The sequence below is a fragment of the Austrofundulus limnaeus genome, unplaced genomic scaffold (genome assembly GCF_001266775.1).
Source record: "Austrofundulus limnaeus strain Quisiro unplaced genomic scaffold, Austrofundulus_limnaeus-1.0 Scaffold220, whole genome shotgun sequence".
Classification (NCBI taxonomy): Eukaryota; Metazoa; Chordata; class Actinopteri; order Cyprinodontiformes; family Rivulidae; genus Austrofundulus; species Austrofundulus limnaeus.
The window spans coordinates 366,903-379,689 of NW_013952622.1; the positions used below are offsets into that span (position 1 = coordinate 366,903).

General features: G+C 43.5%; 1 protein-coding gene across 3 annotated transcripts in view; it reads left to right on the forward strand.

The window, feature by feature from the left end:
• tanc2a (tetratricopeptide repeat, ankyrin repeat and coiled-coil containing 2a) overlaps positions 1-12,787 on the forward strand; it is a gene marked incomplete in the record, with an annotated part of 85,481 nt that overhangs the window by 52,405 nt on the left and 20,289 nt on the right. For all 3 annotated transcript variants that reach the window (XM_014019407.1, XM_014019408.1, XM_014019406.1), the window contains 7 exon segments: positions 4,043-4,182; positions 4,443-4,674; positions 4,760-4,932; positions 7,360-7,440; positions 7,515-7,715; positions 10,868-11,002; positions 11,080-11,276. In XM_014019407.1, the coding sequence (XP_013874861.1) occupies positions 4,043-4,182; positions 4,443-4,674; positions 4,760-4,932; positions 7,360-7,440; positions 7,515-7,715; positions 10,868-11,002; positions 11,080-11,276 (1,159 nt within the window).

The following is a 12,787-nucleotide window of genomic DNA, read 5'->3' on the forward strand; positions in this document are numbered from 1 at the left end:
GAAAGCTGGAAAGCTCTATAGACATAGAGCTGTAACTAGAAGGTATCACCTTAGGAAGATACGCAGAGTTAGGGTACAAAACCACTTTAGAGTCATTAGTATAAAACTGGATACAGGAGGGGTTCACTGACAGAGCGTGGAGGTCCCCAACCCGTTTAGCTGTAGCTAAAGCCAGAAGCAAAGCAACTTTAAATGAAAGAAACTTCAACTCTACAGACTCTAGAGGCTCAAATGGAGGGTCGCAGAGAGCCTCAAGAACCACAATGAGGTCCCAAGAGAGAATACTGGGTTTAATAGCAGGCCGTAGCTTACGAACCCCTTTCAGAAAACTCCTCTCCAGTGTCGGACGCAAAAGTCCGGCACAGGCCCGGTAGGACTCGGGCTCCACAAGCGCCCATCAAGCATGAATGATTCCTAGGCAGGCCGGGCAGGCCTCATGCTGGTCCCTCTCATGAAGCTTAAAGCCGCACCCCTGAGGACAGGGGCAAACAGAAGACTTCGGCTTCTTCAAAGGTGGTTTTGTGCTCATCGTGAACCACAAAACAGATTTTCAGCAGAAAATAAAGGTTACTTAAGTAGCGTCGAGCGGCAGACACACGAACCAGCAGGTAACGCGGTTAGCACCAGTAAAGCTAGCCTAAGAACCTTAGAAGCTGAGCTAACTAGCAGCAGCTATGTCAGCTCAGGTTTAGAGGTGACTATCGCGAGGTGAAGGGCGATAGAACTGAGTAATGATGCTGGTGACTGCGAACTTATAGGGTGAAGGCGGAGCCTGTCACCCGACATTCAACGTCACCATGTCACCGGTCTAAAGACATGATTAGAGGTAGCTTCAGCCAGGTACGCGAGGGCACCCGTGTCCCATATACAACTGTGTGTTGTACTGAGTGAAATGACTGAAAAGGAACTCTTGTTTATACTATTACAAAAAGTGACTTATGATGGTGAAGATTCACAAATCTCCAACAACTATGTCAAACCTCCATCTCTGTGCAGCATGCAGGATGGTGTCATCTGTAGGTGCTGAAGGCCTCAGTCCCTCACTGGTCCAGACTGCTGGCTCCAGACCATTCAAAGAGTTCCATCTGTTCACCACCTGACAAGACACACACACACAGCCATGTTAGGTAGAGAAAACAACTGCAAAACAAAACAAACAAATAAATAAATAACACAAAGGTGCCAGTCAGTGTATAAGACATTAGTCTGGTCTAAAATGTAATAAAACAACATCCAGACCCATTGTGACAAGTTTAGAGGAGACAACTTTTTATGCAAGAAGCAATATAAAAATAAGTGTATCTCTACCTTAGTGGGACATTGACRCTGAGAGGAGGCTAGGGTCTCATAGGTGGGCAGTATGAGTTGTAAGCAGGTCTCCAGATGATCATCAATCTTTGTGGATCTGTCCTTGGACTTGATTATTTTCGTGTGAGAGAAAGCTGACTCCAGAACTCTCCATCCATGCGACTTGTTGCTCTGGATTTGATCCCAATGTCATTTTGCAGAGTCAAAACCTCATTTTCAACACCAGAGCAGTCCACCTGAAACACGAATTTGGATACATCCATCCATCCTGGTGGACATCTGCACGTCTTATAGCAGCCACTTTTATTTTTAAAATCACGGAAAAGCACGTCTGCAGCATCAAACCCTTCTTTCATAAATTCGTCATCGCTGATAGATGTTTTCCGCAGTGTTTTTTTATTTTTTTTTGTGTTGAGGCAGGTATGGGGCAGCATTAGCAGCCTTACCTTAGCTTAGGAGGGGGAATCCATCTCCTAACATTTGTGCATTGTTTTGAAAGAAAGGCAGTTCCACGTTATCCTTTTTGGACAAGCCAAGGCAGCGCTCGAATTACATATGAGTCCTCTTCCCACTCCAGGTGAAAATAATAAGTTTTTATTTGCTTGTTAGCTGTCTTTCGTTAATTTTTTTCCGCCTCGCTGCTTTGTTGTGAACACATGACCCTAAAGTCTCGCGAGACCATGTTCGGAGTGCTGTTTCACTGCACCCAAAACTCGCGAGACTACGTCTGTGAGCAGAGCTGACGAGCCGGCTCATCAGCTGTGCTTGGGATGGTGGAGGGAGCGTGTTCAAGGCTGGAATGTAAACTCCTCCCGCCTCYCACCTCCACCGCTTCTGCCGGAGAGCTCAGCCAGCGGACATGAGTCCTGGGCCGGAGCGCAACTGTTGCTCTCAGCTGTTAGAGGAAGGTTGCGCTCCATGAGCTACTGGGAACCAGCTGACGAGCTACCGGTCGATCGCGATCGACCGGTAGCTCGTCTAATTAGCTGGTCTAAGTAAACATAGAATCCATGGAAGGAAGTTTCGTCTCTATGATCCTCTCTGTAGCCTTTATGACTCTTTGTAGAGCCTCCTTGTCTGGTTGTGTGGTGCTCCTCCACCTGTGGTTAGCACCAGGATGCAGTGAATTACAGCTTTTGCTGGGCTTTTTTCACTTTGGCTCTTGTGTTAAGAGGCCAGGTCCAATGAAACCTCAATCCCAGGAATCTGTGGCTGTCGGCCGTCTCCACCTCAGACTCTTGATGAGAGGCTGTAGTGGGGAGGGATTCTTCCTGAATCCCAGTATTTTTTCTTTGGTCTTGTCTGTGCTGAGAATAAGGTCATTTTTCTTTCAATGGGTGAGAATGTTGTCTACCAGTGTCCTGTACCCTGACTTGTCTTCCCTATTGATGAGTCCCAATATGGTGGTATCATCAGCATATTTAATCCGATAGTGTTGTCCTGGGTGGAGACACAGTAATATATGTACAAGGTAAAGAGTTTGGAGCTGAGGCAACATCCCTGCAGGGATCCTGTACTGACTCTGAGTTCAGCAGACTCCTGTCCTTCCATTCACACCACCTGTGGTCTATCTGATAGGAAGTCCAGGATCCAGTTCCAGTTGCTGTTATATTGTAGGTCAGGGATCATCGATTCCGGTCCTCGAGGGCCGCAGCCCTGCATGTTTTACTTGTGTCTCTGCTCCAACACACCTGATTTGAATGAATGGATGATTATCAGGCTTCTGCAGAAGTTGGAAGAGGTAATCCACTGCCTGAATCAGGTGTGTTAGAGAAGGGAAAAAAAGTAAAACATGCAAGGCTGCGGACTTCAAGGACCGTAATTGATAATCCCTGCTGTAGATTTTGCTAAAAATGTAGTTAATGGCAGAAAAACAAACAAAAATCTTGTGCAGTGATTAGCACGCACAAGTTAAAATCAGCTTCAGCTGCACCAAGTTTTAGGTACATTTTTGTAAAACGTTCCCAGGCCAGAGAGGATAATCATTCCCTCCAGCGAGTCCTGGGACTTTCCTGGGGCCTCCTACCAGTGGAACAAGCCTGGAACACCTCTAAAGGGAGACGTCCAGGAGGCTCCCTAATCAAATGCCCCAACCATCTCAACCAACACCTTTTGATGCTCGACTCGGAGCTCCCCTCGGACGATGGAGCATCTCACCCTGTCTTTAAGGCTGAGCCCGGCCACCCTACATCAGATGCTAATTTCAGCCGATTGTGTCTGGGATCTCATTCTTTTGGTCATGATCCACACCTCATGACCACAGGTGAGGGTTGAAACGTAAACAGACCAGTAAATCCAGAGCTTTGCCTTTTTGACTCAACTCTTTCTTCACCACGACCGACCGAAGCAACTCCCTCATCACTAAGGATGAGACCCCAATCCGTCAATCCATCTCCAGTTCCATCCTGTCATCACTCATGAACAAGACACCCAAATACTTAAAGTCCTCCAYTTGTGGCAGAGACTCTACCCCACCCATTCCACATTTTTGTAAAACAGAATAACATATCCCCATTTGTGCTTTAAAGTTGGCTGTGGCAGCCATCTTGAAACAGGTTAGCTGTAAAAAAAGGTATTCAGTTGAAGATGTGTAACTAATGATTACGGTCTGCCAGTTTCAATAAAAACTTGCYGGCTGAGCATTGAACCAAAGCAAAAACTTGATTTAGCAGAGCAAACAGAAACACTAACACAGGACAATTGCAGATCTTTAAACTCTGGACTGAAATTTCAGATGCAGAACCAGTTTCTCTCACACATGATTCTTCGGGGCGAGGAGGAGATGGAGGAGGAGGAGGAGGAGGAGGAAGCTGTCCCGGGACTCCAGAGATGAGGAGGAGACAAGAGAAGGCACTGCGAAGGCTGGCTGGACAGGTACCACCCCTACTTTTTTTCCACCAAACCCTTTGTAGTGGTTCTGAATGTCTTCAGTGAACAGATTACCCGATGACACTCAGAACGTTTAATTATTTGTTGTCCTGTAATACTCCATTTCTACTACTTTTGTTTACGTTCATAGGGACAGCGGCAACGTTCGTATGTTAACGATCATCATTCTTTCATGGATAATAATTTTGCTGCAAAAAATGTGCGGAGAAGAGGTTTAATTCTGCACCTYTGCCTGTTGTCTGCAGGTCGTCTCATATCACTTCTGTCAGGCTGATAACTGTYACACCTGTCTGGTTCCTGAGTTTGTCCACAACATGGCGGCCCTGCTGAGCAGCGCCSCTCATTTGACGGCCTATGGAGAACTGCTGCATCAGTCGCCGCAGCTGCAGAGCATGCTCACTCTGCGCTCCTGCATCCAGGATCCGAGCTCCGCCCTCCAGAGAGGAATCCTGGAACCACTGAACGCTCTCCACAGAGGTATCCGCAAGTTCTGTTGCATTCTGCAGAGTCAGGGCTGCTAGTGTCTCGATGCTAACTATTTATTCATTTATTTATTTTCTAGAGAGGAAAATCCATGTGGAAGGGGYGGGGCTTATTGTACTGATTGATGGACTAAACGAGGCAGAATTCCACAAGCCAGACTACGGACATACACTTACTTCCTTCCTGTCCCTAAACATCCARAAGTTTCCTCACTGGCTGAAGGTCATCTGTACGGTCAGGACGAGTCAGCAGGTAAAGCTCAGAGCAAAAACTATGTTGTTGTTTTTTTTTTTTACCTCTATCTACAGTGGGGTGCGAAAGTTTGAGCAGCCTTGTTAATTTTCCTGATTTACCTTTATAAATCATTGATTGTTTGGATAAAAGAAAATCGGTAAAATATATCATATAGGGGACAAACAGTGATATTTGAGAAGTGGAATGAAGTTTATATGATTTACAGAAAGTCTGCAATAATTGTTTAAACAAGATTAGGCAGGTGCATAAGTTTGGGCACCAAAACAAATACCTTAACTCAATCTTTAATAGATCCTCCTTTTGCAGAAATACTGTAACAGCCTCTAAACACTTCCTACAGCTTCTAATGAGAGTCTGGATTGTGGCTGAAGGTATTTTAGACCATTCTTCTTTACAAAACATCTCTAGTTCATTCAGGTTTGATGGTTTCCAACCACAGACAGCTCTCTTTAAGTGACACCACAGATTTTCAATAATATTCAGATCTGGGGACTGAGATGGCCATTCCAGAATGTCGTACTTGTTCCTCTGCATGAAGACCTTAGTAGATTTTGAGCAGTGTTTATGGTCGTTGTCTTGTTGGAAAATGCAGTCCCGGCTTCAGCAGCTTCAGCTTTGTCACTGATTCCTGGACATTGGTCTCCAGAATCTGCTATTGGTTGGAATTTATGCATCCCTCAACTTTAACAACATTCCCAGTCCCTGTACTGGMCACACAGCCCCACAGCATGATGGAACCACCACCACATTTTACTGTAGGTAGCAGGTGTTTTTCTTGGAGTGCTGTGTTCTTTTTCCTCCATGCATAACGACACTTGTTCTGCCCAAATAACTCTATTTTAGTTTCATCTGTCCACAGCACCTTATTCCAAAATGAAGCTGACTTGTCCAAATGTGCTTTAGCATAACTCAAGCAGCTCTGTTTGTGATGTGGGCAGAGAAAAGGCTTYMYCTGCATCACTCTCCCATACAGCATCTCCTTGTGTAAAGTGTGCTGAATAGTTGAACGATGCACAGTGACTCCATCAGCAGCAAGATGATGTTGTAAGTCTTTGGTGCTGGTCTGTGGGTTGACTCTGACTGTTCTCAATATCCTTCACTTCTGTTTATTCCAGATTTTTCTTGGTCTGCCACTTCGATCCTTGACTTGAACTGTGCCTGTGGTCCTCCATTTTCTCGCAGTGTTTCTCACAGAGGAGACTGAAAGCTGAAATCTCTGATAGCTTTCTGTATCYTTCCCCTAAACCATGACGGTGAACAATCTTTGTTTTCAGGTCATTTGAAAGTTGTTTTTAGACTCCCATGCWGCGACTCTTCAGAGGAGATGCAAAGAGGAGAAAAACTTAAAATTGCCTCCCTTAAATGCCCTTTCTCATAATTGGAGTCACATGTGTATGGAGTTCAAGGGTCACTGAACTTACCAAACCGAATTTAAGTTCCAATAATTAGTTCTATAGATTTTGAAATCAGTAAAATGACAACAGTGGCCAAATTTATGCACCTGCCTAATTATGTTCAACCAATTATTGCACAGTTTCTTTCTGTAAATCATATAAACTTCATTTCACTTCTCAAATATCACTGTGTTTGTCCCCTATATGATATATTTTACTGATTTTTTTTATCCAAACTATCAATGATTTATAAAGGTAAATCAGGAAAATTAACAAGTCTGACCAAACTTTCGCACCCCACTGAATCAGATGGATTTGTAATTAGAATGAATCAAACCATTTTAGTTTGGCTGGGGGGGTGCACTTGGTCGTTGGCGGTGTGGTGGGGTGGTCATGGGTGTGACTTCTCTGCGGCGGTGGGCTGGCCGGGCGTTCTGGTGCAGCCCGGGCCAGGCCTTGGCTGTCTGCTCCTCTCCACCTCGGAATGATTGGGTCTACCTCCTGGGTTCGGGTGTGTGCTGCCTCCAATAGGGGGTGGGTGCATGTCCTGGACCTGGGGGGTATAGAGTGTGTATCGGGGGTATGAGTGGAATGTGGCGTCTTTGTATGTCTTTGACTGAGTGGGGGTGAGGATGAGGGTGGGATGGTGCGATTGTGTATGTTTGGGTATTTGTCAGGCTGCGGTCTGGGCTGCCCCTCCTGCTGGTTTATCTGGGGGCCCGCTGCTMCTCGGCCCCCAGGTGGGGTGTGCRGCTGGCYGCCGGCGTGCTGGGGGTTCCCGAAAAAGTAACTTCTGTACCTGTTTTACCAGAAATTTGTCAGGATTTGTTTTCTGTTTAGAGTTTTTTGTGTTGCGTTTTTGTTTTCAGTGTTAGTTTTCCGACCTGTGTTTTCTGTGTTGTACCTATCCTACTTCAGAACCATCTGCTTCCCAAAACATTATCTACACAGTTCTGAAAGATTTGCCAGAACCGTTAGCAGGACAATATAAACATGTAACAATTTTGTGTTACCTTTTTAATTTAATCAGGACATCACTCACTCCCTGCCTTTTCACCGTATTTCTCTGGACAAGGTGGAGGAGAATCCTGCCATAGACCAGGACCTGCAGGTAACCTGAACAGTTCTTTCGTCTGTATCTGTGTGTGTGTTCCTGTGTGTACACGGTGTGTTTGGTCTTTCCAGGGTTATCTGATGCAGCGTATCCACAGCAGTGCTGAGATTCAGAACAACGTGTCGCTGGGAAAYGGGCGCCTYGACMACACAGCCCTGACTAAACTGATCAGCCACTTGAAGAGCCTGAGCCGAGGTTCATACCTCTACCTGAAGCTGACCCTCGACCTGATAGAAGCTGGCTTCCTGGTCCTGAAGAGCTCCAGCTTCAAGGTGAGGAGTGGAGAAAAGTAAACATGAGCGAAGGAAGCTTTACTTGCACATGGTGGACAAACAGGTTTAACAAAGACAATCAAAACTGGTTGTTCACATACAAAAAATACGGTGGCCTGGAGGTGCAAAACARCATTACAACATCTGAAACATATTTACATGATTTAAAACCAGATTACATTTCGAAAAACAAAATTAACATGCAAAACACTTACAAATCCTAAAACAAATATACAGTTTAGAAACCAGAAAAGGAGGGAACAAAACTTTGACCCAGAAGTGATCACGGTAGCGTTTAGGGACCCAAAATCTGTACCTTTCGTTCATTTGTTTTTGTTTTTAATTTCTTCTTTTTTTGTTGTTGTTGTTTATTGAAGCCATTATCCAGTTTTTTTTTTGTTTGTTTTTTGTGCATTAATTATACAAATAATGACTGGTCTCTTTAGGTTTAGTAATTTTTGGTTTTGGCAAGGGCAACAACCCAGCAGTTTTTTAGTTGTTCCAGTTTCTCCCTATCCTGCTACTGGCTCCCTTATTCAGACTCCATCACCTCCTCATCAACCCTCCTGGGTTTCCAGGTGTTGTAGGTCTTAATGCAGACTACAGCTGTTCCTCTCCTGGGTCCATTATGGACTGAATGCTGCTCACATTGTAACTGCACTCATCTGAACCACAGAAAATAACCAGGTTAACGTTGAATTTTATTAACTTTATTGCTATTGTTTTGGTTACAATTCTTCATGTTACCACTATCATACTTGCTGTGGTGTCAAACTCTGGGTCGTACTGGTCATACTGGTTCTCAGTGGGTCCACATGGATGGTTCAGGTCCATACTGATGTAACAAAAAAAAACAAGTATACCACAGTTCTGCACACAACGGTCTCTGTAGTCATAAGAGAATAGTTTAGCATTGTTAAATGTTGTTTTAGCATCATTCTAATGAAAATACCTGCAGTTCTGGAGGAGCTTTAAAAATTCAGCCACTGAGGCTTTAACAAAACAAACATGAGGCACAAAATTATTTGTAAGATCAATGTTTTAATGCAAAACCTTTTTTAATCATACTGTTCTGTATTAATTCTTCAGTTAAAGTGACTATGAGGTGTTTCTACATTCCTCATAGCACTACAAACACTGCCTCAGTAACGTCAATAACAGCTTTATGCAGCATTGAAAGCACACAATAAGCTTCTTTAAACATTAAAAAGTACTACAAGTCCGACTGACTAAATGTGAAATAAATAATACAAAACGGCCACTGAAGTAAATGAGTTTYACTCACTCTTGTTGCGAGTGGCCGCCATGATGCGGAGGTGGGGGTGACATGTTGCTCCATCGAATCTAACGMAGATTTTCATCCAGATTCTGAGTTTCGATTGTAATATTTACCGTTGTATAATATAACTTTACAGGACAACCTAGTTTCCCTGCAGCAGCCCATTTCCAGTTCATGTTCTTTTTAGAGTTTCCACGAATGTACAATCCCCCAAAGTCCTGTTGTCTTTTCACAATAAAAGCACATTAACATTTCCATACATTACACCAATGTAACTGGACCTTGGCACTGTTCTTGTGGTCTTTTCTTGCGTGTTTTTAGACAAAAAGTTAGGATATTAGGTTTTCGTTTGATCACATTTACACAGATTTCTACACTGCTTCTGACACGTAAAATGTGGGGCATTTTGTAATGTTTTGCACCTCCAGTCCATCTTAAAAGGAGGACCATCAGCCTAACAATTGTTAGAGCTYTGATTATCACCTATTGTTCACAGGGGGCTGAGTCATACTCACTATAGCAGCATTTTACTCCTCTCTTAAATCAACGTTCCTCTCTATCAAGGATGAGAACATCTTCATCCCTGAAAGAGTGACCGCTGGCCTGTAGATGAGTGTAAACTGCAGAGTCCTGGCCTGATGATGTAATTCGTCTGTGCTGGCTCATTCTTTTGAATCATGGTTGCTTTGTTTCCCCAATGTATAASTGGTTACAGTCCTCCTGACACTTAACAGCATATACAACATTACTCTGATTGTGGGAACTGGATCTTTGGGGTGAACCAGTCTTTGACATAATATGTTTGGGATTTAAAAGCCACTGGGACATCATGTTTAGAAAATAAACATTGCAGTCTCTCTGAAACTCCCACAGCATGCCCACTGGTTTGGGTCTGGGTTTGTGGTCTTCATTTTCACCTGGTTGTTGGCTGGAGTCCTGTTTGGGTTTCTTGTCTGGTTTGAGGAAGGCCCAGTTAACTGCACTGCTCCAGAGCCTGTCTTGTGTGTGACTTCTCTTTCTCCCTGGCTCCTGTGTTTGTAGGGACACTGTCTGCTCTGTGGTACAGAGTGCTGATGACTCCTTACTTGTGCTCCAKTGGGTAATGGTCTATATATTTGATCTGATTGTTGGCATTACAGTATGTATAGGTCCAAAAGAGGCTTCCAGTAGATTATTTTTTAATTCCATCTTCAGCTTAGTCACCTTTAATGCTGGACAAACTTTACATAAGTTGTCTAAAATATTATAGTGCAGGGCTATTCAACTAAACTGCTCTGGGGGCCACAGTTACTGCAGGTCAACAGCTGAGGGGCCGAACATCCAGCAATTAAAGTCATTATGTAAATAAACMTATTACAAAGATATGCTACCTTTTAAAAAAGTTTATTTTGCTGCATTTAATCATGAATACAACATACAGAACTCTATGTAATAAAAGCAGTGATAATAAAACAACAAAAACTAAAATAACACATTATGCCTCCTATTTACCACAAATAATATTTTGATGACTCTGACTTGCCAAATCTTTATATCAATTTTATTTTCACTTTCATAGTTTTATCTTCAGCTGCTTTTAGTTTTAACCRTCTTGAGTGTTCATTGAAATGTTTTTACCAGCTTGTAGCCAAGATTCTGATGTTTCTGTAGATACCAAACATGTCTATGTCAAACTAAARGAACTTGGAGTAATTAAAGTAGAAAACGGGGGGTTGGGGCTTAAGAGATGAATGAACCTATTGGCATACCCAACTTTGGTCACTAGCAGGCCGGATATGGCCCGCAGGCCACCAGTTGAATAGTCCTATAGTGTTAAAGGGCCTTAAAAAGAGCTAAATGTTSAGATTAAATTAGGTTCTCTCTGGATTTTTAGGTGGTTCCTGTGAGTCTAGCAGAGGTTTACCTGCTGCAGCTCAACATGCGGTTCCCCACCCAGTCATCCTTCCAAAGGGTCCTGCCTCTGCTCAACATCACTGTGGCTTCTCTGCACCCTCTGACCGATCAGCAGGTTGGGYCAGCAGCTGAACTGGTGACAGTTTGACAAGCCTGTGCTGTATTCTCAACGCATGTTCTTTGTTCCTGAAGCTGTTTGAGGCGGTGAACGCAGGCTCTCTGAGTGGCGGAACAATCCAGTGGGCGGAGTTTGTGCAGCGCCTGGAGCAGCTGTCCTCCTTCCTGCTGCGGCGGAACGACGGCAGCAGGATGCTCAACTACCCGTCCTTCAGGGAGTGGCTGGTGTGGAGGGAGGAGGGGCAGGACGACAGGTTCCTCTGTGACCCCAGGTTTGAGACGACACAGCTGAAAATCCTTAATAAAAACACTAGCTCCATCTAGAGGGTGGTAAAAAATCAAGTATTTTCCCTCCAGGATAAAAATGTTCTGCTGCAGCATGAAAGGCGAGCAATCGTGTAGTTGTGTGTGTGTTTCTCTGTTTGTTGGTCTGTCTGTTAGCAAAATATTTAATGAAACACTAAATATATATATATTTTTCGACGAAACTCTTAAGAAACCATCATTAGATGTGCATCTTCTGCTGATTAACTTTTGGAGCCTGCACCAGTGAAGATGGCCACCTCGGCCAATCAATAATTGAGACGCACAAAAATGGCTCCAACTCTGAAAATGTAACAAATAAGCTTAAGTTCTCTGGGGTAAAGTCTAAAAGTTATCCTCAACACAGCTCGGACTTCTCAAAAGAAGTCTAATTTAAATAACATCTTGGTATTTTTTGATACGTCCATCTTCCGTGTCGAGACTTTAATCTAAGATCGTATTGAACTACATGAAGGAGTTAAAATTGTTTTGGTCAAACCTTGAAAACAAGGTTTTGTTCATCTGTTAAATGGCAAATTTACAACCATATCATTTGCTTAAAGGWGAAAAGAAAAGTGTTTTTAACTAATAGTAGTTGAAAGAAAAGCATAAAATATGTTTGTTGAGAAATTTTCATATCACAAAATAATTCATACCAATTCGAATGTAAACGTTGAAAAGTGAAAAGCATTTTTGGCCCACCCTTCCAGGCCTGACATAGGTTGTGTGACGGCTGTCACCACGATGTACGCTCATATAGTTTATTCAGTARTAGTGAGTGGAGAAGCAGCGTGCAGCATGGTTCAGTATGCTGTGATTAATTGTTCAAATCAACGAGAAAATACAAATGGAGTTTCACTCTTCAGCTTCCCAAAAGATAACAATCTTTGACAGATTTGGATATGTAGGCTCCGACATCAGRAGTACTTTTCAAAGCCGGGTGACCGCCTGTACAGTGACCCCTTTGAAGAGGAGCACCTGAAACAAGCCCTCGCTACTGCTTCACATCAGGGAAGCAGGAGCGTTTGCCAGGAGCAGTGCTGACTGTTTTTATTTACAAGCAAAATGCAGATGGAGAAGAGGAYGCTGCCACAGAGGTACAGACAAATACTTACAGTTCTGCAAGTATTAAAATTCTGATCTGGTCACCATTGATTTAACAAATTAAGATTTATCTGGGTAAGTGTGTCTTCTTGAATGGGTGTTCTTAAATGTAATTTCATTGTGCTCCATACATTGACAATAAAGACATCATCAATCAATCAATCAAGCAAGCAAGCAATTTGTTAGGAATAAGTCACTTACTCATGACATGGTTCATTGTCCCCAATTGGACTTTCATCCTGCAGATATTCATAGGACGTCTCTAATGCTGCGTTCACACCGAATGCGATTTCAGCTTGAAAATTGCAGCCAACGCTGAAGTTGGTCGCTTGTGCACTTTGAGGTCAAACGCAGGTCAGCTCTTGAAGCGCTGCAC